General features: G+C 40.0%; 1 protein-coding gene across 1 annotated transcript in view; it reads right to left on the reverse strand.

Annotated features, from left to right (window-relative positions):
• LOC129695104 (phosphatidylinositol 3-kinase regulatory subunit alpha-like) overlaps positions 1-27,022 on the reverse strand; it is a 78,575-nt gene that overhangs the window by 32,241 nt on the left and 19,312 nt on the right. Inside the window, exon 3 of the mRNA XM_055631857.1 lies at positions 810-902. Within this exon, the coding sequence (XP_055487832.1) occupies positions 810-902 (93 nt within the window). The remainder of the gene's footprint in view (positions 1-809; positions 903-27,022) is intronic.

Raw genomic sequence — 27,022 nt, forward strand, 5'->3', positions numbered from 1 at the left:
AACTATAAAGCTAAGTGACCAGTTTAGAAGGGCAGTGACAGTCATAAACCATTCTTTGAGACACTTTGACAGCTGGAGTAACTCAGTGGGACAGGCAGCGTCACTGGAGAGAAAGAATGGGCGTCGTTTCGTGTCGAGACGAGAGTCAGGGGAGAGGGAGAACACAGATATAGATGGGTAATGCGTGAAAACGACAGATCAAAGCAGAGGGTGATCAAGGAAACGTAGAACGGTTCACTGTTGGCTATGGGGAAGATGATAAGGAGGCATACAGAAAAATTAATGATGATGAAACTAGTTGGAGAACTAGGGTGGAGGGGGGATGGGGAGAGAGGGAAAGTAGGAGTCACTTCAAGTTAGAGAAATCTATATTCATATATTCAATATTCAAACAATTATTTAACAGCATTACCAGTAAATAGTGAATTTCAGATGTAGACTTGTCCTTTATTTCCATGAGCCACACTCTCATCAAACTATAGCGTATTCCTGAAGCTAGTAACTCATGGATTTAAAATACTAACATTAAAAGATCATTTTCCATTTGATTATGATCTGCAGATCAGCTAAAATTGCAGCACTACAAATAATGTTAACTAAAAACATTTGAGCAAAAATCATGCACCATTAAAATTTGAAATATTAGTTGACTCCAAATCACAACAATTTTATTTTGCTGGCAACATTATCATGCAAAATAGTTATAAGACGCCATAACCATAACTCCAGCCATCTTTTAAACAAATCGTATTTGTTTTAATTCAAAATATTATTTCTGAAACACCAATTATGAAATCTGTTCATCTTACCCGCCCTTTCGATGGCCTCCACTAACTTCAGAAGGACTGCCGGAGCAAGACTTGGGGGAGAGAACTGCTCCATTAAATCTGGTATAATTGGACCTGCAGATGAAAAAAAATATCATTATAATCATTCAATAGTCTAAAAATAATTTGCATGAATATTTATATTTAAATTTTAAATATATGCATCGACAGTCTCAGTATTGCACATTTCTATATTACTAAAACTCTCATCTTGTTTGTTTGTCTGCTCGGTTTGTATATGCACAAAAACGGTATACGACAGCGCAACAATTTTTGGCCCGCTTTACTCACCATTGTCCTATGATGTAAATGAAACAAGTTTTGTTCAGATTGATGGTATATTTTACAAGTTATTGACGTTTAAAACTTCTCAAATAACAGCGCCCCCAGTTGCCACCTTTACTTGACAGGCGTCACGAAGGACACTCGCCACAAAGGACACCCCACAGATCCTCAGCGCGGCCTTTGCACAAATTCAGACCGCCGTCTTTTTTCCCCCGTCACAACGGCGACCCGACGGTTCCACAGGTAAGTTTCCTTCTATTTAAATGTCTGCCCACCCGGGCACTGGGCTGGAGTTGGAGCCGGTGCAGGGACCGGGGGTGGGAAAAGGCCGCGCCGGGTACCCTCAGCCTCTCCCTCCCCTTGCTCCAGGACGCTCTCCCCCCCCCCCCGGACAGCGCCCGCCTCAAGCCCTCCCCCGGCTCCAGGACGCTTTCCGTGATGGCGAGGCGCAGTTGGAGGGTTGTCTTAAAGAGAGGAGGGTTGCGTTACTCGCGTCACAACGGGAACTCCTCAGCTGCACCTGTGCAGTTCGGGGCTATGGGCGAGTGCTGGAATATTGCGTTGGGGGAACGGGCTCACACTTGGTCTAGTTCCCTCTATCACTGTGGCACTCATACAGTTTATACTTTCATTGTGCAAACAAGAATGCTGGAGGAACTCAGTGGCCCAGACAGCATCTGTGGAGAACAAGATCTTAGTTCAGGGCCCTTCTCCAGATTTTCATTGCAATTCCCCAAACATCGTGAGCAGTTTTATGGCTTAGTGTTTAACTTTGCACAGCTTGAAGTGATTTATTACGACATATTTCAAACACCAAAAGAGCTGCCGTGTTTTGTTTAAATAATTCCCAGGTTGCAATTTTACAGGATACGATGAAAACTAAATCTCTGGGCATCAGTTTTGAGTAAAAAATATTACTGGAAGTTAGAAAGACCTGTAACGGCTCAACCAACATTATGTTTGAACACGCTTTTATCTACTTCCAGTCCTGCTCTAAGTTATGTACATGTTTAAATTGCTAACTAGAGAAACTTGGATTGGGTCTGAAATACAATGAGGTTGTAAAACATTTTTAAAAGCAGTGCAGCATAGTAGTCACCAGATGAGGGCACTGTTGTTGTATTTCTGCACCCTGAAGGATACTTTTTCATGGCATTAAAAGTGGAAAATAGTTTGCATTGAGGCTTATTTATTTCAATTCATTTTCAGAATTCTAAAACAAATGTAATTAAGTCAGTATTAAGAGCAGAATTCAGACTTCTACCCCTTTGAATAAAAAAAACGTTAAGGAATGTAGCCAACTGTGTTGACCTTCAGTGAACTAATTCCTTCAGATTTGTAAATAAGTGACATGATATATATCGCTTTTCTTTAGATAAACTAATGCATAAGTATTCAAGGATGGAAATTTGTTGCCTGTTCAATACAATTTTTTGTATCTGCATAGAAAGTGTCTCCCTCAAAAGATCAATACAAATTTGAAGATGTGGCCCATATTTCACTGAATTAAGTTTTGAAGAATCACGAAGTTCAGTTGTTAACAAAAGTTTAAATTAAAAGCATGTTCAAGAGATGAAATTGAAAATCCCAGTAAGAAACCCAATTACAAATACTGAATGTGCAAGGAAAAGTGGGATATGGACCATGTGGTGCAGAGGGGATTAGTTCATCTTGGCATTATGTTCGGCGCTGGCATTGTTGGCCAAAAGGGTTGTTTCTGTGCGGTTTTTCTATAATCTATGTACAAAAGTATCAGCAGTAACTATTTGAATCAGTTTTCTATATGAGACGAAAGTTGAATGATGGGTTTTGTATGGAAGTAAAGCTCTGAATGTTTAGTTTTAAGTTTAAAGATACAGGGCAGAAAACAAGTCCTTCGGCCCACTGAGACCACGCCAACCAGCAATCCCTGCACACTTACACATTATCACACACACGGGACAATTTGCAATTATATCAAGCCAATTAACCTACAAACGAGCACATCTTTGAAGTGGGGAAAAAACGGAAATCCCAGAGAAAACACTCGCAGGTCACAGGGAGAACATACAAACTCCGCACAAACAAGCATCCATAGTCATAGTCTTTAGCAACTCAACTGTTGCGCCGCTTCTAGAGCACAATGAGATTTCTACTAAGCTCTGGTAAATGCATGGATTATCTGCTTTACAAATCCTGCAAAAATCTTCCACATACAGTCAGTAATTCTACACAATCAGGAAAGCTATTACTTGCTCCAAGATATGCATGTAGAAAATTGAGAATTCAGGCCCTTTTCGGGGCTGCTTGGGGTGTATAAAACTACTAATTTTACAGAATGCCTACATTCTGCACCTTCCAGCGTCATACCTTTATTAGAACTCCCCTTTCTTTATCTCACCTTCCCTTATGAATCTATCATTTACTCCAACTTTTGCAGCAACTTCCACATCCATCTCACTCTGGCTAAACAGGTTTCTCCAAATTCCTCATTGGTCCTTTTCATGACAATTCTATGTTGATTGCTTATAGTTTTGCTATACCCCACAGGTGGAAACACTATCCACCCAAAATATATAATTATCAGAACACCAAGTTAAACCTTCCAGCTGCTTTTCCAAAGAAACAAAAAACCTTTTTGTACACAAAACCCCCAAATTTCTGGCATTGTCGTGGTAAATCAATTTTCGCCTTTCAGTGCTACCCTTTTAAATACAAAGATTTGAATTATAACAATACCAAGTGTGGTCTAACTAGTTTGGCAAATTTAGAGGAATTAATTAGAAAAGTACACAATTTGCATTGTTAAAAATGGTCATGCTTCTTATATTTGTGCTCAATTCCTTCGTTATTTTACAAATAATTAAAGACGTTTTGCAAAATAAAATCTCACACAAATGTTTCATCAATCAGAAACAACCTGCAGGATGATTATTAATGTAATATATAGCCACACCCTTTTGATTATTTTTAGCAAAGGCAAATTCAAAAATCAAAATTAGTATAACAATAACCAGAGATATCTATGGGGACTCATTTCTACATATCCCAATTGCATTCACTAATGTATTGGGTGACACCCTGTTTAAGACCTTTTGCTAAGTTGGATATATTACATTACCTTTGTCCACGCTGGCACATCATGGAATTCAAATGAGATTGAAGCCCTTTGCAGAACATGCTGGTTATCATTTGCTTTCTTAGACTATTTTTCTCTTAAGTAGATATTCCATTCTGTGCTGTACTAAGAACGAGTTTCAACACTGCTGTTGGCATCCATTTGTTGCAATATTAAACAGGCGTCTCTAGTTAAACATCAGCTGTAATGTATTTTGGGATGTCTGTGGTGAAAAACATGCTGATAACTACTTGTATAGGCATTACTTTTAGTTCAACCATCTTATTAAATTATCTTATCTTTCCTGCATCATGCAGCATGCTCAGAAACTGATCATTGATTCTATTAAAATTTTCAACATTCGTAGAAAATGGAAGATTATTTTTCCCTTATTATCGTTTAAGACTAGCTTAAGCATGCAGTATTTAAACTGAGTTCAAGCAAATGTCCAATTGAAGATACAGTTGTACCTCAAGATATCTACAAAAACTTTATATTGGAACAATTCTCAAGGGATAGCCTTCAGATCACCACAGGATGTTCCATTTTGTTTACATCAAAATAAATGCATGAATAGATCATTTGGCTCCTTGTGCTTGCTCTGTCATCTGAGAAGACCATGGAATACAGATATTCTCAATCTTTCAATAGCATCTCAGTCAATTAACAAATTTCTGCATTTGAAACACACTGATTATCTAATGTAACGAATGGCGCCAAATTGGTGCCACGTGACATTTGCCTCTGATCCAAGTTATCATGTCAAATCAATGAAAAGAGGTAGAGCACAACTCTAAAGATAAGCCTTTTTGAAAGATGCTCAGAAGATTGAGCGGCTTGAATATTGTACACTTTCTTTGCTATATTATTGGCAGTGCCGTCTATACAAGCAGTTATCAGGTACCTTTACCCGATCACATTTGTAACTTTAGAACTTGTCAGCATCAACATGGGGCAACACTTGTGTATTGCCTAGGTTGTATGCAAAACAAAGCTTTTCACTGTACCTAGGTACCTATGTAGTAGCCATTTTGCTTAACTTAGTATGTTATAACTGCAACCAGTTACCTTTAAATTTTATCTGCCTGTAATTATGTGGGTGGGATTTATATGTAGTCTGAGGCGTGTTTGCGACTGGGATTCTCATGCAGACTAACTAGTAGTTTTTTTAGCTTAGTTTGAAGCATGAGGGAGAGGTCACAGCTTTCGACCATGCACGAGTAAGGTTAAAATGTACTTATACAAGAAGAAGTTTGGATGAATATCTTACTCTTTTTACCACTACAATAAACAAACTATTAAGAGACTGTTTGGAAGATTTGTCTTTCAACAGCATTGAATGTCTCGTGAATGTGTTTCGATTATCTCATGAATCCCTGTCTTCGATCATAGTGACTAAAGGAAAGATTCCTTTGAAAATCTGTCACTATACCCATGGTACATGTGACAAAGTATCATTCATTCCTCAAAGGAGAGAAAATGATCACTTTATTCCTGCTTAAAAACTTTTGATTACGTCTCCCTTTGTCTCTCCCTTTTGTACAATTAGTTCTGCTAAACACACTGGAATGCTTTACTACTAAGATATTACATGAATGCAAGCCGTTTTAGACCAGTTATTGATTTACAGAAAACAAGTGATCAGGTATCAGGTTCACAAGTACCCCAATGTCTAAAACTGAAATGCAAGGTTGGTGTAATTATAAATCTAAGACTTAAGAATTCTAATTCCTTATTTGCTTGTTTCCTAGGAAAGTAAAAATAGTTATAATTTAAAACTGATACTTTTCATACTTCTGCTGAGCTTGTATTTGCCTTTATTTACTATGTTACTAGTATTTGATGAAACCATAGGTCACTAAACCATTCTTTATAAAATCACATTGTTCACCAAGATTCGTTGGTTTAACAGAAAACAAAAAATGTAAATACAAATGCTATTTAATAGTAAGGTTTAATAGAAGACCAAAGACAACAGGCTTTGTTTTCTGGCAGCCAATTTAGAATTAATGCCAACAATTGCAACCATGTCAAAACTTTTCCACGCATCAATATACATCTGCTTACAAGAGTCAAATTGCTTAGCAGATGGTGATTCTAACTACAATAACACCAGGATCTTCCAGTTAATTCAGATGCTCTATTCCAGATTTACTTTTTGAACATTGAACTATTTTTTGCAAATGGCAAAGTACTGCACATGTTTGCTCGGTGCATTCAATTCCTCAATTCAAGCACAGTAATTTGAAAGGACTGTTTCGATATTTCTAAAAATTTTAATTTCTTGGATTAAGCAAACACATTTATCAATGTAAACCAAATGTTGGTATTGGTTCAACCAGTTACCATGGGAACTAAATATTAACACAAAAAAAAATCAAAAACTGCTGCAAGGACATTAAAGGGGGAGGGACAAATTAACTGTTGCACCCATTGTGGCAGCCAATGCTCACTGCAAACACACAATAAATCCAATCTAAAAGAAAATCCATGATTGCAGTACAATGGGTGCCAGAGAAAGCAACCACATTGCAAGGTAGGTGGGGAGGGGTTTAAGAGAAAGGAGAACATTGCCAGCTATGATCCATGAAGGTCTTGGCTGTTGATCTGGGTATGTGAAATTAAGTCTTCAAACTTGTGTATAATGTGCAAATAATTGTACTTAATTTTTCCAGTTGATATTTTATTTAAAACTATTCGAATAGTTTTAAATGGCAGTTCAGATCCATGCAATAGATCCTAATATATTATTCAATGGACAGTCCAGGTCTGCTGGTTGCATTCAATACTGAACACAAATGGCCAAGTCTGCCATTTCCCCCAAACCAGCCACTTTAACATCCATGTCCACAATGCAACTTAACACTGGCAAGCTGCCCAAAAGTTAGTGCCGTCCATGATTGGGACAAAAAAAAACAAACCACCATTTATTTATTTACCTCTGCACTCCACAATTTGCTATTTGTAATAGGGAAAACCCCCCCCCCCCCCAAAAAAAACAAAAAAACACATGTAGCTAAAGCGCACTGTGAGATTTTGATAAAGGTCATTTTTACACATTTTGGCTTCACCGTGTAAAAACGGCAGCTGTGTTTATACAAAGTCCCCCCATTTCAGGGCACCATAATGTTTGGGAACACATGGCTTCACATGTGTTAGTAATTGCACAGGTGTGTTTAATTGCTTCCTTAATGCAGGTATAAGAGCTCTCAGCACCTATTCTTTCCCCCAGTCTTTCCATCACCTTTGGAAACCTTTATTGCTGTTTATCAACACGAGAACCAAAGTTGTGCCAATGAAAGTCAAATAAGCCATTATGAGCCTGAGAAACAAGAATAAAACTGTTAAAAGACATCAGCCAAACATTACGCTTACCAAAATCAACTGTTTGGAACATCATTAAGTAGGTATGTTGCAAATTCTACGTGAAGCGTCGTTGAAAATCTGCCCCAGCCCGTGTGTGTGATTTTGGCGCTGTTTTGAGGGGGCGGGTTTAAAACGCGATTTTTACTAGGCTGTTGCAATCGAAAATGTTCAGCCTGGTAAATCATTAATGAAAAATCGCTGAAAGACCCCGTCACAAAAGGTAATATTAGTTTTTACGGCCTTGTATAATAGTTATAGTAGTTTAAAAATCACTCTCTAAACCCGCGACCTCTCGCAGCCCCAGGGTTTTATAAAGCAAACAATTAAAGGTATGTACCTTATTTTTACATTAAAAAGGGCTTCTTTAGAACCCTTTATACAAAGTTTACTATTGCGAGCAGCTAATTTTGGGCTCTTTATATCCCGCAGTATTTTTCTGGGCATTTGAGGCACAAATCTACCGCAATGTGAACGTTCTAAACCAGCGCGTTCCACAGGAACCCACTGGAAAGCTGATTTAAAATGGACCTTAATTTACAGCAATTGAACACTAAATTCCTTCCATTTCGCCTATAAATTAATGTAAATGAGATTTCAAAATCATGTTTTATTGAGAATTATTTATGAATATTATTTGGACAATTGGGCTATTTAAAAATGTTAATCATTTATTAAGAAATGGATAGATGTTTAGATCTAGTAATTGAAGTTTGAAATTAGCTACACTTGGGTAACTAACTAATTATATGTTTTAATTTCAGGTCATCCAAGTAAGATTATTTTATATTTGTTTCAGAATGGTTCAATCTACGATAACTGAAAATTTCATTCAGTTCTCTTAATTTTTAAGAAGGTTATGGCCTTTTGACAGCACACGATCACAGCTTTTTTGTTATGTCCATAGAAAATCAATAGGGAACAAGATGCTAATTTCCGAGTATGAAAATGGCCATAACTTTTTAAATACTTGAGATATGGAAGTGAATTAGGTGTCAAATTAAACTTCTTTTTATGTTTTATCTGATGGGATAAATTACAGACTTGATTTTTTAAATCTCAAAATTTTGTAACATTGCTACATTAAGAAGAAAGAGAGCACTGGTGAGCTTACTAATCGCAAAGGGACTGGGAGGCCAAGGAAGGCCTCCGCAGCTGATGACAGAAGAATTATCTCTATAATAAAGAAAAATCCCCAAACACCGTTCTGACAGATCAGAAACACTCTTCAGGTGACAGGTGTGGATTTGACCACTGACCTCAGAAGACTTAATGAACAGAAATATGGAGGCTACACTGCAAGATGCAAACCACTGGTTAACCGCAAAAGTAGGATGGCCAGGTTAGTTTGCCAAGAAGTACTTAAAAGAGCAACCACAGTTCTGGAAAAAGGTCTTGTGGACAGATGAGACAAAGATTAACTGATATCAATCAAGAGCAAAGTATGGAGGAGAGAAGGAACTGCCCAAGATCCAAAGCATACCACCTCATCTGTGAAACACGGTGGTGGAGGTGTTACGGCCTGGGCATGTATAGCTGCTGAAGGTACTGGCACACTTATCGTCATTGATGATACAACTGCTGATGGTAGTAGCATAATGAATTCTGAAGTGTATAGACACATCCTATCTGCTCAAGTTCATACAAATGCCTCAAAACCAATAGACCGGCAATTCATTCTACAGCAAGACAATGATTCCAAACATACTGCTAAAGCAACAAAGGAGTTTTACAGTTAAAAAATGGTCAATTCATGAGTGGCTAAGTCAATTTTAAATGTTGTATTTGCTAATTCAAATGTTACTACTTCTGGCAGCTCATTCAATATGTGAAAAAGCTGTCCCTCAGGTTCCTCTTTAATCTTTCCCTTCTCATCTTAAGCCTCTGCCCTCTAGTTTTAGATTTCCATGCCGGGGGGGTGGGGGGGGGGAGAAATATGGCTGCTCACCTCATCTATGTTTCACCACATGATTTGGTTCTGGATGACACGAATTTAAATCAACAAGTTAAAAGTTATAAGCCACAGTAGCAGTCCGTCTTCTCAACCAAATAAAAAAAAATGTTGCACTATTGGGCTTTCCAATGACTGGCTAGTCTATTAACAATCTAGTCAGCTGCTCTACCAATCAATTCAGATGTAGATCTATCTCAATTCCAATTGTCTCCACAGCTGATTTTTAGTAGGGGAGTTCCAAGATTGAAACCTAAAGTAGTGATATATTCCCATACAAGAATGGCGTGCAACTTGAAGGGAAACCTGCAGGTGGAGTCATTCCCCCTGTATTTGCCGGCCTCACCCTTGAAGATTGTACAGGGCTTTTTGATATTTATCCTTACTCAAATTCTATGCGTTGTAGCCTAGAACATTTAAATTAATGCAGCATTCACTACTTTGGAGGAGAGTTCCAGATTTCAAATACCCAATGTGAAGAGGTGCTTTCGATTCACCCATAAATTAGCCAAATCCAATTTTACTATGCCCCACATGTAATTATAATATTGCTTGGAACACTGCCTACTAAACACAGCTTGAAATTAATGAATTATGCATGGTTTAGTACTATAGAGGACAAATTAGACTACATTCAAATCTGAATAGAGCCAATGGGTTTTATTTTCTACAGTTGCAAAGACTTTCTCGATTGAGATAACATTCTCATTTTCATCGTTTACCTCTACAAATTCTAACTACAAACTTTCCACCCTACTTCAGCCCGAAGGGTGCCGACCCAAAATGTCACCTGTCCATTCCTTCCCCAGACGTTGCTTGACCTGCAAAGTTCCTTCAGCACTTTGTTTTGCACTCAAGATTCCAGCATCTGTAGTTTGTTCTGCCTACAAACCCAAGTCCAATGTCTTGGTTAACAACTTGTAATTCAAAATATCCTTTACTTCTTGCACCTTTACCAATAGCAAAATTGAGATGCATTCATGCAACTTGAAAAACAGTGATAAATGTAAAAATTCAATGGAGTTAAAGATGAGAGCATGCGAGAACAGATCTGTAGAGATTTTGTCCACCAGTTCTACCATGGAAGGCAGACTAGCCATATTTAAGTTAAAGACCGACAACCTGAATAACCATTAAATTAAAGTAATTTTTTTTAAAGTTTGTAATAGCATTAGTGCACCATTACAAGAAAGTTAATCAAAACTAATATCAGCTACTCGGTTTCAAAAATGCAAGCTTCTAATTACCCCATTGCAGCCCTACCCCCAATTAAAACGATCTATTCTTTGAAATGGCTCATAACTTCATTATTTGAAGTAGTAGATGATTTAACCAAAGGCTTGAATGTTATGTCATTCTACTGTGCCAACACAATATTCAAGTCTGGTAGGAAAGGACACTAGGGATTTTTATTACTGACTATTTAAAATTATCAAAGACACAAAGAGCCCCAGTTACGTTATCCGTATGCATTATGTACAATTTTAACAGTTAAATCCAAATACAACTTTCAAAAATGTGCTTACGATGAGAAGGTTCCTTTCGCGGAATCAGCAATGTAGCACAAGAATATCGAGAAGCAAGTTTGCACTTTAGAATTCGCGTAACTTTGAAGATTCCTTTACTGCTATTTTTAATCAACTTCTCACTTAACGTAATCATCTTTGTTGATTTCAGACAGATCAGATCATGGACCGGATATTAAACAGCTGTACTCAAAGAAGTTGGTAATCTGGCTAGATGTAGCGCTCACATATGCAGAACCAGCTATCTGCACTTTCAGTTTGCAATGGATTTGATGGCAGTAAGGTCAGACTTCTGATGACACATCACAACTGTCAAGATTCCACAGGTTCTATTTTTTAACCAGGCTAAGCAACAACCAATCATGCAAATCCAATCCAAGAAAACCTTCCCATCCACATTACAGTTCTTGGCAACAAACTCTTAATCAGAAACAGGCAACACTGCCTTGCGTGACAACGTACTCAGATATAGCAATGGTGACCAAGTCATCTAGCATTTCAAAAGATATGCAGTGGCAACTTCTAGAAATTTTTGTGTACCACATTGTTAATTTACAAATGCTTTTTAGATTACCACAGATACATTTGTTTGTATTAATACAAGTCCTTTGCATTGTTTACTAAGTGCTACAGAAATTTCCAATATGATTAATTAGTCAAGATTTTAGTTGCCATAAAACTATCAAGAAATTTCTGTAGCACTTAACAACGGCAATTTATCTATCAAGCTGCGATTCCTCATGTTTACAATTTCTTCTTTCCCCGCTATCGGAGAAAAAGTGGAGCCTTTATTTCAAACTTTATCAATTTCAACCAGGAAGCACCATAAACCATTATTCAAGCTGATTTATCTGGTTCAGGTTTAAGTAGAATTTTCATTTCCAGGTTGTGATTCCAGCTTAGAGTGTAAATATTCATTTGTAATCAACATTCTATTATATACCCAATTCGATTAAATTGGAAACGGAATAGATTGATAGAATCTCAAAGGACCCGACTTAAAACGCCGTGTATTTCTCTCCACAAATGCTGTCTGACCCGCTCAGTTCCTCCAGCCGTTTCTGATCAAGGCAGGCATCCGAATGTTGTATTATACACCGAGAAACCAACATGAACATCGTACACAAAGTTGTCCTGGCATTTATAATGTCATAATTTTTACTGAGGCTGGAACTTAATCTGTACCTTAATATAAGCTTACAAGAAGCATATTAAGTTTTTAATTTTTATTCACATTACATTCCTCATTTTTGGGAGCAAAGAACACATTGAACAACACAACAAGGCTGATAGAAGTTGGCCCTTCATATTAACGCTTACCTTAACAGGTACTTCCTCCATTTGTTTATTTTAAAATATAAAGCAAAGTAGATATAGATAAAATCTTAATTTTACATCCCCTCCTATAATGTTAAAGCACAAGATTTTATGGAACTTCATGGGTTAATAAGCTGCCTACCAAGTACATTTTGAGCTCCCAGTAATCCATCCAATTCCGACAAATATATTCTAAGAAAAGTATGCTATAAATAACAACAGATGGTTTTTGTAAGGTCTATTGATAATTACCGCAGCTCCATGTCACAGGCCAAAGATTCATCAGCATGATAAATTAGGCTGTGCTCTATAGCCAGGTCATATTGTAGCTTCTTAAGCATTAAAAAGTTTCCACATACCCTAGCCATGGGCTATTTTAGCGAAAACTAGACACTACAGTTTACATGGATTAATATGACTATCACCAATTTTCTATACCTGGGTAAGACAGAGGTTTCTACAAACATATCAAAGTCCAATTCATGCATGTGCTGTGCAGAGTTCAAGACTTCAGATGTAACCATTTTAAATTTTCATCATATAAAATTTCAGAAAATTAACAGTGTCTGCTTGTATTTGCTCTCTAAACAATCTTCCTCTCAACTCACTTTGCTGGACTCCAACATTCACTTACATACACCCAGTTCTCCCTCATCTACTCCACAAGAAATCATGAAATGATGTAAAGGATTCCCATCGCTTTCCATCTTAAAACGTTGTTTGTCCAATGTACACAGAATAAGCTGATGATGTTCTGCCTCCAAACAACAAGATACAAACCTCAAATCAGTCACAATTGGAACTCGGTTGATGTTGGACTAGCAGAATTTCCATACTACCCGATGTTATTCTTGTAAAGGGGCTGTCCCACTGTGGCGACCTAATTGGCGAGTTTAGGAGAGTTTGAAAAAAATGTCATGTTGAAGACCTCCTTTGACTATGTTGAAGACCAGCTTCGACTAGCTTTGGGAAAATTGGACACCGAAAAGTGTTGAGTGAAGGCGATCCCCTTCGGCTGTGTTGAAGACTATCTATGACTACCCTCGATTACCTACGAATAACATGCTGACCTACTACGACCTACTTCGCCTAAAGTTACGAGTAAAAAAAGTATCAATTCTATCCATGGCGACCTTTTTTTACTCGCAGGCATTTTTCAACATATATTCAACATACGCGACCTAGCTGAGGCCTCGAGTACGTGGAGACTACTCTTGAGCATGAAGGAGAGTTACAAAGACCTCCTAGGCCCTCGTGTCGACCATGCTGCGAGTGAGTACGAGTCGAGAGCAAACTCGTCTAAACTCGCGGATTAGGTCGCCGGAGTGAGACAGCCCTTTAATGCTCTAATGCAGGTATAACTCATTTTCTTTAAATGTTGCACAGTAGAATAATTTCTCCAGGAACTCCATCAAGCTGGTGGAGAGCAGGGGGAAAGATGCCTGGCGAACAAGATGCCAAATCATCAAGATTTCAGTTCAGCTGCATCGTGGATTATTAGTTTGACTGTACTACAAAGTATTTCCTCAATAAATGCTAAATTTGTCCATGTGCCCTTAGCAGGTTATATTTGCACCAACATTCAAGATCTTTCTTCAAGTTTTCTGTTGAAATTGCAATAAGCAGACCGCTCACCGATTACCCGCAACATCTCTTCAGAATAGGAACTGAGCAACGAGACATAAGCTCCTCAGCAAAATAACTACTTTGTGGAGATAAATTAACAAATGAGGTGCTAGTCACCAAGTTCCACACCAAAGGATTACCATATTTAAGTGTATGAAGTTAGGTCACTCTGCCGTTTGAGGAGTCAAGGACTGAATGACTAAAGATAGGAAGACCAGTATGAATGTTTTTAATTCATCCAAACAGTCTCAACTTCGAATTTTGAATATTTTAAGGAACCATCACTTCACTTTTGTTTGTATAGGAAGGAACTGCAGATGCGGGTTTAAACTGAAGATAGACACAATATGCTGGAGTAACTCAGCAGGACAAGCAGCATCTCTGGAGAGAAGGAATGCGTGATGTTTCAGGTCGAGACATTCCTTCTCTCCAGTGGTGCTGCCTGTTATTCCAGCATTTTGTGTCTATCAGCACTTCTGTTTTCAAGATAACTACATACAATGGATTTCAAATTCTAGTTATTTTTAAATAATCTAGCAAATACTTTCCTTGTAAAGACACACTGGGTTAGAAAACCTCCCTTGGCAAAAATATAATCTGGCCACTAGGAGACACCATACACAATAAAACCTGCAGAGTTGACTTCCAAAATACCAAATGCTTGCATAAAGGGAAGAAAAGCGGCATGTAGCAGAACCGTTAAAAAAGCACTTGAAATACTCAAGATGTCTGCCGGCAGTCAAAAAGAAAACCACCCGATATCCACAGTATCACCAATCCGTTTCTTTCCAGGCCTTTTAAAGTATTTCTATTTTGTTAATTCGTAACTGCCAGATAATGTAATGCACCAAAGCAAACATCGAATATACAATATAATGAAATGTGGAATATTCAAATATATGCAACTCTAATCTGTGTTCAGTCTATGGAAGCTCACTGATTGAATTTATTCAAAGCAAAAGTCAATAGATTTGTAGATATTAAAGGAAGTGTGGCAAAGGGAGAATGTGCAGGAAATTGACGCCGAGATAGATGATCAAGCATGACCTCAACAAATGGCAGGCAAGTTTCTTATGTTTAGGAAGGAACTGCAGACGTTGGTTTACACCAACATCAAAGCTGGAGCAATTCAGTGAGCCAGGAAGCATCTTTGGAGAAAATGAATAGGTGATATTTCAGGTGGAGACCCTTCTGTGCTCTTACAGTACATTTTAGACATGAGCTTTGGAACAAATCAGTGATGATGAATTACGTCTATTTGTATTTTTAGCACCTAAACATCAACCTGATATTCTATGAAAACAATTGCAACCACCTTCACCTCCACTCCTACAATAACATGCTAACTTGTAAATGGATGTAATGCACAACCCTTTAAGCTTCAAAGCAACCTCAGAATCTGCATTCAAGTTCTCCAATAAAAAGTATTCTCAAATGCCTCTCTGTACACACCTAGCCTAAAACGACAACTATCAGCTCAGGTAACGAAAACAATTTCACAAAGTTATATTATAATTATAATATTTCTCTAAATATGCCAGTAATTATAATTGGCTTGCAGAAATATCCAAACCAAAATATTTCATAAGTTCCTTTTTCAACCGTGAAGTGCATGGGGAATATTTTAGCTGTCATTAGAATTTAAAAGTGGAATATGATTAAAATGCATTAGGTGAACCACAACCACCCCTTCAACCCACAATTACCAGTTTTACAGATCCATTCATAAATGCTAATGCTGGAGTAACTCAACAGGACAGGCAGCATCTCTGGATAAAAGGAATGGGTGACTTTTCAGGTCGAGACCCTTCTTCAGACTTCAGGTGCTGCCTGCTCCGCTGAATTCAGCATTTTGTGTCTATCTTCTGTGTAAACCAACTGCAGTTCCTTCCTACACCATAGACAAGCCGAGATAGTCATATCAAGACTGACTTATTTGAGGGCAGCAATTAAAAATGCTCGTGTAATTGTTTCTGAATGACTAACTTTCGATTCCATAAAGTTCGGATTCTGGAGAATGGATTTGCTGTCACATGTACACATAAAACTACATTCAGAAATATTAACATATTTCTATTTTACCATCATAAACTGTTTAAGTTTCCAATACTTCCTTTTTATAGTCAAGCAGAACTATATGACGTCAGACCTCCACACATCATACCCAAGCATCTTAGAACTCTACTTAAATAGCATCATGTCAATACGGTCAACAAACTGACTGCAAGTTTAAGGTGAGTGACCAATCATCTTCTTGCGCCCAATTGGTAATAACCTTACATGTGAAATCTGCATCATATGTTTGAATAATGAAAAAAACAGGGACAATTTCAAAAGATCATGTTGATTTTTAATTTCACAAATCCCAGTCTCAACTGAATATTTTTGTTAGAACTCATGCTGCATTAAGGCAGAATTAGACATGGATTTCCCATGCATTTAGACCATAAAACATAAGAGCAGAATTAGACCATTTGGCCCATTGTGTCTACTCCTCCATTTGATGATGGCTGATTTATTTTTCCCTCAACTCCATTGTCCTGTGTTCTCCCTGTAACATTAGATTGTAAAATGAACAGATCATCAAACTGTGGGATAATGGATGCGACAACAAATTGTAGAATGACTGACTAAAGAAAAAACAATGGGGGGGTTGTTTCTCGATAGAAGAGCTGCGATAGCCTAGCCTGAATAGACAAATTTTATAAACATTTTGGATACAAACAGGGCTTCTACGCTGTGTTGCTAAAGGTATAAAAATCAAATGAACCTGTGTATACTGTACATATAATGTGGCTTCTGATTAAATACAACAATGTTTGCTTTATAAATATCTGCAATGTCGCAGTGTAGACAGTTATCTGGTGTATGAATAAAAGGTATTCCAAGATAATTATGGAAAAGGATGTCCATTCTGCCAATTCCAAGGGAGAGGTCTAATCTTGTTTTAGAGCAATTTGATACCTGAAGCAACTAAAACTATACTTAGAGACACAAAATGCTGGAGTAACTCAGTGGGGCAGGCAGCACCCCTGGAAAGAAGGAATGGGTGACGACGTTTTGGGTCGAGACCCTTCTGCAGACTCAACATGGAATCTAATCAACTCGAGTTTAAAAGGTTAATTTGTGTGGCATTCTATTAGTCAAACAAAGAAAGACAATGGAGAAAAAAGCATATAGATATAATCCATCTATTATTTCACTTGTAAACCTTGGGATTGTGATCTCTTAAATTGTCACCGAACAGCTGTGATCAATTTTAGAAATGGCGTTCCTTTCAAGGAACTGAGCCCATGAAGGCTTTAACTGCATGGGAGTCCGCAACATATGACACAGAAAAGGCTAATGTAGATGATGTGCAGTTAATTTCTTTAAAATTCAATCTACGGAATACAAAATAGTAAAAAAGTATCAGTAAGTAGGAAATTTTTCACAAGAACATAAATATCAATCAATATTACTAAAACTCTGTTCTTGACCGGTTATGGCGATCTGTGCTGCGATTTCCGAGAGAACGCCGCCACCTACGGCCGTCATTTTTGGTCACCTCGCTCAGAGCCCCCCTCCGTCTTATGTGTGCCGAGGATTTGTCCCGTCGATGAAATATGACAGAGATATTAATGTTTTTACAAAATTCCCCATTCTCTCTGCTGCCCCCGCTGGAGGCAGGGGAAGGGACTATAAAACCAGGAAGTGGTGTGCCTCAATTAGTCTCTGCAAGCTGGAGCTCTGCCAATTAGTCCCTGTCACTCTGAGCTCTGAATGACTGAACAAATGTCTACAGCACTGCGAGTACCCTTAATTTGGTTTGAAAATGAAAATACAGTTAGTTTGAAGTAAAAAAGCACTGCCTGCAAGTGGTTGTTTGGGTTGAATTAAAAAGGCACTCTCCCTCTCCCCGTCACCTCTCCTCTCCCCCTCTTTTTCCTCCCATCCATCCCCTTCCCCACCGTCCCTCCCCTAAACCCCCCTTCACCTTCCCTCCCCCCTCTGCTCCCCACCTCTCCTCATCTCACCCTCTCCCCCCACCCTTCCTCCCTCCCCTAAACCCCCTCCACACCCCCTACACTCTTCCCTCCACCCTCCCTCCCTGCTCCACCTCTCAGCACCCCCTCACTCTAACCCCCTCTCTCCTCCCCCACCTTTCCCCCCTCACCCACCCTCCCTCTTACCCTCCTCTCCATAAATCATCTTATTTGGATGAGATTCTCAAATCAAGAATAACCTCCTTTCACTCGAGTTTTCAGTCACGGAATAAGTAACTTTCCACATAGTTGGTTAAAAGTATTTTGGGAGCAAAAAGCAACTGGTCTACCCAGTGAAAAGATCTACCCAGATCTCCCAAAAGAGTTGGAAAATATATTTAGGGTAAGTCGATGAAGCTTTAATTCAATTTACCATGCAAGCTTCGATCCCTGATGAGAATAACAGCAAAGAATAATTTCTAAAGGAACTGTGCATACCAAGCAAAATTGAGGATTATACAACGGGAAACTAGATTAAGCTAGTACTTTATAAAACAGACCAGATCCAAGGGGTGAAGGGAGTATAAATAGCCAAATTTATGTTCTTAACAGTCAAATTATAATTCACAGCAATTTTATCCAGAAAGATATTTATGCTGGGAACAAAGGTATATTACCAAGTATTCAAGAACACAAAAGATCACACACAAAAGTCTACATATTTGATGTCAGATTAATTATGGTGGTGGGATAAGCTCCAGCAGTCTCCAAAGTTGCTCTACCCATGTTATGCATGGCTTTCTCAAGCAAAAATGTAGAATTTTCTATGGTTCACATGGCCCTTTTTGCCTGCCATGTAGTTAATCTGCCAGCAGACAAACTGTGCTTCCACAACTAGCTTTGCCAACTTAAACAAAAGGCTCCTTGAGCAATCAAGTAATGAAATGCACATGTACACATTTGCACGCACATACTGAGAGAGAAAAAAAGGCTTAAAGTTCCAAAATTAATTAGAAATCCTTACGGTATAATTAAAGAGGGGGTGAAAAAAAAAAAATCAAGTCCACACATCCAACTTTCTGTGAAGTACACTTTAAAAATACATTTCATTTGTTCACAGCAAGGTTTGAGTGCAAAGAAAACTGTGGTATCTCTAATAAATTACAGTAATCTGCAATCTAGGATCGATAAATACCATGGCACAGGATAAATTAATTGCATTTTCAGTTAAATTAACTCCATGGCAACAAAATAAGAACTCAACTTTGATGTTATGCAGTTCTTAAACCAAAGAACACTAGACAATCAGTAAGTATATAGACAAAATGCCAGAGGAACTCAGCGGGACAGGCAGCATCTCTGGAGAGAAGGAATGGGTGACGTTTTTGGGTCAAGGCCCTTCTTGAGGAAGGAAAAATTATCTCGACCCGAAACGTCACCCATTCCTTCTCTCCAGAGATGCTGCCTGTCCCGTTGAGTTACACCAGCATTTTGTGTCTATCTTCAGCTTAAACAAGCATCTGCAGTTCCTTCATACACACTGGGCAATCAGTAGCTTGGTTCCCAAAGAATGCTTAATTACGACTGTCAATTAATCAGCACCTTATGCACAATTAATACAGTTGCAAATTAATTCACATTAACATTTTAATTGTGCATGCTTAGAAAAACCTTTGAACCAGAATTAAGAGAATTGAAATAAAACAAGGTGAAATATTCAGATCATGCATTATCCGTGGAGAAATAAAATCTTAAGATCAATGACTTGAGAACCTCGGGAAACTCCAAACAGCATCTGCGTTTTAAAATTATTATTTCTCGTACATTGCTTTATTTCAATCTTCAAGTTTTCCTTTTAAAATAAATTGACGTGAATACTTTATATTGTGAAAAAAAGGTACTTCGCACATAGGCTACTCAAACAAACCTAACAAAACACACACGTTCTTACCCCATTGGTCAAGGCCATCAGGTGCAGGAGAACATGCCAATGACGCACACCATTCTAACTTGGAAATGTATCATTGTTTCTCAATCGCTGCTGGGTCTCAATCCAGGCACTCCCTACTCCCTGTGGGAATATCTTCCCCAGGGTAACTGCTTTTAAAATATATAGCTTAGCTTCAGTTTCAAAGGCAATTGGGGGCAGCAACAATGCTGCCTTGTCACCAACAGTAGTAGGCCCCTCTCAGTCATGATTGACCATGGGTGATGCATCCTAGTCGGATGCAAGCCTGGGCGATGTCATATGGAGCACATCCCTCCTCTCCACGTCGCTGATCGATCCAAAGGAACAGAAGGGTTGTTACAGTTTGGCACCAGCGCCGTCGCAGGTGCTGCCAGAACGAGGTTGTAGACAATGACGAACTGCCTTAGGGGCTCCGACTCCGGATTTTCTTGAGGTTTACTCCTGGAGCCTTTTCCATGACTGGATATGGCCACAAGACAGTGGAGTGTCTAGCTTCTCATGCAGGTCTACAGCACCTTCCCACTCACCAACACAAATACTACAAAAAAAATTATATATGCCATATGTCTCACTTTGGACCACTGGGTCATGCATCATCAGGCAATAGATCCATATCGATCTGTCAAGTTGTGCATTAATGACTACAGAACTCTTCCCGAGGCAAGCCATGAACCATCACTCTCAGTTACATCACACCAGCCCAACTCATGGTGCTGGTAGATGATCCATCATTCCTTCTCTCCAGAGATGCTGCCTGTCCCACTGAGTTACTACGCCTTTTGTGTCTGTCTTCCACCAACCTTGTTGCAGATTCCCAACCATGACACTACACACCACTGCAGCATGAATCCACGCGACACATACTACCACATTATGAGACCACGAGTTCGATATTTCCCTCCCTCACTGTAATAGTGCTCCAGTTTTCCGTGCCCTGGCATTATGCGTTATTTAGTTTCCATGGTATACCATTATCAGACGAATAAAGTTAAAATATCAGGTGAAAAAAAAGTTATTAATCTGCAAGGACAACACAGTATCCACCCATCTTTCACCAGTACTTGAATGCAAGACAACACATCTTATGCCTGCCAGTAAAATCATGCATAGAATTTAATAGTAAGATTAAACGAGTACTTACCAGTACGAAGTTTGATCTGTATTTTATGAGGAGTTACGGTGAGGGATTAAGTGAAGACCCCAGCTCCAGTGCGCATGCGGCATACTTCGAAGCAGCGGTGTGAAATCACAGAATAGACACAATATTTGAAGTAAGATAGTAAAGATCACGAGACATCAGTTTATTAGCTTGATCTGTATAATGAGGGTGGGAGCGGCGGGCACTTAATCCCTCACCGTAACTCCTCATAAAATACAGATCAAACTTCGTACTGGTAAGTACTCGTTTAATCTTACTATTTTACTTCGGAGTCACGCGAGTGATTCCGTGAAGACTTCAAAGGTCTGTGATTTCAAACCGTGTAACAGTTTTTATTTCACTCACTGCCGAAGTTTATGAGGGAGGAAGTGTTATCGTAATCAACCAGTGGATCTGCTTTCAAAAGAAACAGAAAGGTATTTGTTAACAATAACAACATAACAGAGCTCCTCTGAGCTTAAATTAATATTGCAGTTTGTAATATTCTCCTGCAATTAAATCAGGTTTATCAACGGTTTATAATAAAAAATGTTCTGAACGCGGTTCCCTTGACCATTCTGCTGTATTGAAAATGTGGTCAACCGGGATGTCCATTCGTTCAGCCGCTGATACCAATGCTGCCCTAGTGGAATGGGATTAAATGTATTATTATCTATTCCGGCAGCTTTCAGTACCTGTTTGAGCCACCTTGGAGTGGTTTGGCTCGTACCCCGTTTTGGGTTACTGTGGTTGACCCATAGGCTTTCCTCTCCCTCTAAGATAGTGGGTTGTGTCTATATATAGTAGTAGATGGGTCACCACACTCAACCTGGACTCTGGTGGGTAGGCCCGGAATCCCACCAGTGAATCGGGCGTTCCTGGTCCATATAGCCATATAACGACTACAGCACGGAAAACACAGGCGATCTCGACCCTGCTAGTTCGTGCCGAATCCATATACCTGCGAGTTAGATTTTACCAGACCTAAATATGAACTTGATGCGTCTGGGGTAATCACCATGTATCCAGTCTAGTTTATGGAGTGACCGGACTCTTTGAGCGTGTACGAGAGCCATAAGCATGAGCCTTTTTTAAAACATAGATTAAGCAAGCTGAGGGATCTGGCTGGTGCCATTCTCTGAGGTATGTCAATATCACACCAATATCCCATACATGGGTATATACCTGGGTGTTTGGGGCTTATACTATAGTTGCCCTTCATAAGTTTACCTTCAGTGGATGGGATCCCATGCTCTGCTGACATGCGGTTTTAGATAAGCAGATAAGGCGCTCCATGCTGTATTTACGGCACTGTAACTCACCTTTTAGTCATGGTGTAGATTTTCCAGGAACTCCAATACGTCAGTGGTTGAATAGTTCGTTGTCCCTGCGTCGTGGCAGTATTTTACCCATGTTAGCTTTTAGTGACTGTTCGCAGGGATGCCGACATGGTGGTAATGGTTCCTTTGGATAATCCCAGTCCCTGGTAAGGTCTATTCAAAACCTGCACCCAGGAGTTTGATGTTTCCCTGGCATGGGTGGATTATGCCTGATACTGGGTTGAGTCAGCAACCATGGTCCACTAGGGAAATCCATAGGTGACTCGCCCACCGTGTCGTGATGAACTGGGAACCATGGCTGTAGGCCGGTCGGGCACGTTCAATATCTCGGAGACAGATCCCATCTGTATTGCGAAGTGCCCGACTGATGAGGCAGAAGGGAGGAAGGCAAAGCAGAAATTCCCCCTTCCAGCGTATAGGCATCTATCGCTGCTGCCTCTAATCTGGTTCCTAAGTCACATACATGGGTTACTGGTGATTCCGTCTTGTGCAACCAAATTGATATCTGGCTTTCAAACTGCTTAATAAATTTAGCAGATATTTTGGGTTATGACATCTATTCAATGTAATCATAAATTGTACCCCGTGACATGGTGTCTCCCACTGTGTTCTAGCTTCCTAGGACATAGGCAGCTGATAGTTAAAATGTCTTTTGACACACCATTGCCAGATTTGTTTGACCAATTTGTTGCACAATAATGATTATTATGCTCCCCATATGGTTGATATAAGCCACCACCATAGTATTATCAATCCGTAACCACATATGTACGTGCTGCATTTGAAATGCATATGCTTTTTAGCCCAATAGGCGATCACCAATCCCAAGAAGTTGATGCCCGGTATGTGTAGTAACGATGTTTGTGACTTGGTCCATCTGTTACCTGTGCTGGATATGGAGTTTAGTTGCTCCCCAGCCTAAAGTACTGGCATTGGTTTTTAAAATAACCAAGTTGGGATTGGTGATGATAATAGGGCTGAAAACTATGCCAAATATATGTCTGCCCACCACCTTAATTGTGATATAGCTTCAGTGGGTACAGTCATGATTTGATTATAGTGACCCAAGTGTCTTGGCAAAGTAACAGTCATATGGACGGAATTGTTATTGAAGCCCAGATAATCCTTGGTAGTAACGCTTCAATTCTGGTTTATCTGGGCGTGGGATGAACCTCAGCTTTAGGGAGCTGTTTCGTAGCTAGAACTGCTCCACAGCTAATTCCTTTGTTTCCCCTAATATGAGGATATCATCCAATATGTGCCATGATTATGCTTGTTTTCTTAATATTTTCATGGCCATTTTTAATAGTTTAGGGCGGAGGTTTAGACCATATGAAATGCTATAGGCTCCCATGGTTGCCCTAACCGGGATATCCATGATCCAGGTAAATATATTTAGGTATCTATAATGATCCTAGTGTATGGTATAAGATAGTTAGCATCTCCCATATCAATGCTCCCCATAGGTATCCTAGGGAGATCAGATGTCTGGCAGTGACAAAACTCCACCTCCATCTTAAAGTGGATATACTCAACAGGTTTATTTAGTGATATTAGATCAATGATGATGCTACATTCATCATCTTTTATAGTTTTGGTGAATATATTCGATACAAATTCCAATCCGTTTAGTAATGTGCCTGTTTAGTTCAGCTTGCCTTCTCACTTCTCTTTTCTTAGAGGGAGAAACAGCCCTTTGGGCGCATTGCTGAACTGGCAGTAAAATGCCCAATTTGAATTCGTTTTTATCCTCTAATGCTGTTGAGTATATTTTGGTTATTTGTGACAGCATCCCATGCTTAGCCCACTCCCCATGCAGTTTAGTAGAACACCCTTGTTTTAGTGTAAACTGGGAGGAACCAGACTACCTACCTCCATGCTTGTTGTTTTTCATGAAGGCGTAGTTTGCTGGTATGCTGGTGCTGTCGGTGGGGCGGCGCATCTTCCCACGGCTCCGCTCTGGGCCCCGTCTAAAAAGAACTATGGGGGATCTGCAGCGGTCACCAGGCTTTCACCAGTCCTTGTTTGATATTGCTGGTGGATGCCGAGGGGTGCTGCCAGCTGGGTGTTGGATGTGATGTCCTGCTCGTCCCATAGCCTGCTCCCTCTTCCCCGCAGCAGCGGTTTGCATAGCCCCATATTCGGGGTTGCGGGCAGGTCTATATGCACCATCGTTCAGTCGAGTATCCCAAATATGGGAACATCTTAGGCGTCAGCACCAAAGGCGAGCAAAGGTGGTAACATCTTGACCTTCTGTAGAATTCGCTGCTTGTCTGTGAGTCTACGAGACCCAGCTGCCTGCGGATTTGCCTCTGGAAAGGCCTGTTCCTGCAGGGCTTTTGTTGGGAAGATGGTCGCGTGGAGGAGCCATGTAGTGGCCCACGACACCCAGTGGCTCTTCCTGATCCTGCTCCCCTGGCATACTGCTGTTCTCGTCCGCCTGCCCAGCGCTTAAGCCAGCCCAGCCCTGGCCTCCTTAGCCCTTAAAAAAGGAGCATAAAGGATGCGCTAAATGGGAGGAGGCAAAGCACTCCACTCCCCTGTTGCATCAATCCCTCGACAAGGGAGATGGCTAGTGCAATAGCACTGGGGTAGGAGTCAGCTCCCTTGGCATTCAGCCAGTGCCCCTTTACACCGGCGGCACAGGGAGCGGCTCGGTGTCGAGTGAGCGGGAGCATTGAAATAGCTCCACCGCTACCGGTGGCTGCCTCCCAGATAAGGACCCTCGTGTGGAGTTGGGCAGGCAGTCCTTCTCCTGGAGGTGAACTTCATGACCTCCTCTGGCTTGGGGAGACAGACATACTTATTTTGCCTTCTCCAACCTGTTCCAGCTTGGAGGAAGATGGCTCCTGTAGAACCTGTAAATTGGTAAGATTTCCCCTTACCTGTAAGTAGAGGCTGCCTGCCGTTTTCCAGGCGGCGTTGTGGCGGTTCCCGGGCGGTGATTCTCCTGGTCAGGAGTCTGCAGGGCTGCCGGTCGGGTTTTTTAAAATTTCCCGCCGGTCCGCGGCTGTACGGAACAGCTGTTCAGCGGACCGGCATGAGCGCAGCTCCTAGCAGCGGTCCGCAGCGTTAGCGGTCTGGGTGGCACCTTTGGTCCGCAGCGTTAGCGGTCCGGGTGGCACCTTGTCCCCGTCACTGTCGGCCCCACGCTGGAGTCGAAACGGGGCCCGCTCACCATGCCTCACTTTGCTCCCGCTGGAGCAAAAAACACAAGGCCCGATTAAGGTAAGTACTTACCTCTCGTCCTTGGATGCGGGAGCTAGCCCGACTCCCGCTGGCTGCCGCGTTCTGCACGCTGTGCGATTATGGCCGCATGCGCACTGGAGCTGGGGTCTTCACGGAATCACTCACGTGACTCCGAAGTAAAATTAGATTTCATCATGGAACATATACAAAATCCAATAACAGGAGATGAAGGGCTATAAAAATCTGGTGTTGGCATCCTCCAACTTATATTAGACTGTTTATTAGTTTTGTTTCACTACATTTAAAAAGCATTGCAATTTTGTTCAGAATCAAAATGATATGGAACAATGATTTAAAGTTAACACTCCCCAACAAACCAATGTCAACACAAGAATGTTTATAAAAAGTACATTTGCACAAAAATTGGAACAACTTCAGTCCATTTGCATTTAATCTGCTTCTACGGGGAAGTATGGTACAAAGGGTCAAAAGGCCATATTCCAAAAGCTGGCAAACGATCATGAGTTTTATACCATGTACACTGCAAATATGGAGGTCAAATCCTTTCGAGGTAGCTAGATTTTCATGGGTTTATGAAAGTATGTTGACCAAAATAAAAATCTGATTAAAGCACCCCAAATACTGACCCCATCATGAAAATGCCATTTTGAAACACAACTGCAAAAGTCATATCACAAATTCCTTGCAAAGGGAATGAGTAGCAGCACTTTATTTAATGGTGCCAATGTCAGGTCCTATGAAGAAATTAAAAACTGACAGGTACCCAAGAAACTCTATTTTTCCATTAATTTTTATGTTCCAAATCAAAATAAACTATAGTCTTAAGCCATCCAAATGAAAGATTTAAGACTGGCAAGATAGGCAAAAAGACAGACATTAGGCACTTTAAAGCTTTTCATGTTTACACTATTTAATCACTGGTTGCTGAAGTACTGAAGCTTACATTTTTGAAAAATTGGCAGATTCTGGAAGGTAGCATGTTAATTAAATGTTTTTATACATTAAACTGCAAACTAGATCGAGAATAGATGGGCAACTTTTGCAGAAATGGGAGGTTGGCAGATGGAACGCGCTCCCTGAAGAAGTGGTTGAGTCGGGTACAATGAATATTTAGACACGTACACGGATAAGAAATATGGGCTGTATGTAGGTAAATGGGAACCATCTTGGATTCAACATTGTGGCCAGCATGGAGGAGTAGGGATCAAGGGCACATTTATGTGCCATATGACTATTATCAGTAGAAACTAACATTCTTTCTCAAAATGTGCCGAATGTATCTCTTGAGTTTCCTTTACACTTTCATACAGAAATCCGTAACTCAATGAGTTGACTTCACATCATACATTTCTGGTAAAATTCCACAGGTCTTTCCCTGTAATTTTTCATGCTTTTCATGCTTGAGATA

This window comes from Leucoraja erinacea, chromosome 3 (assembly GCF_028641065.1).
Source record: "Leucoraja erinacea ecotype New England chromosome 3, Leri_hhj_1, whole genome shotgun sequence".
Taxonomy (NCBI): Eukaryota; Metazoa; Chordata; class Chondrichthyes; order Rajiformes; family Rajidae; genus Leucoraja; species Leucoraja erinaceus.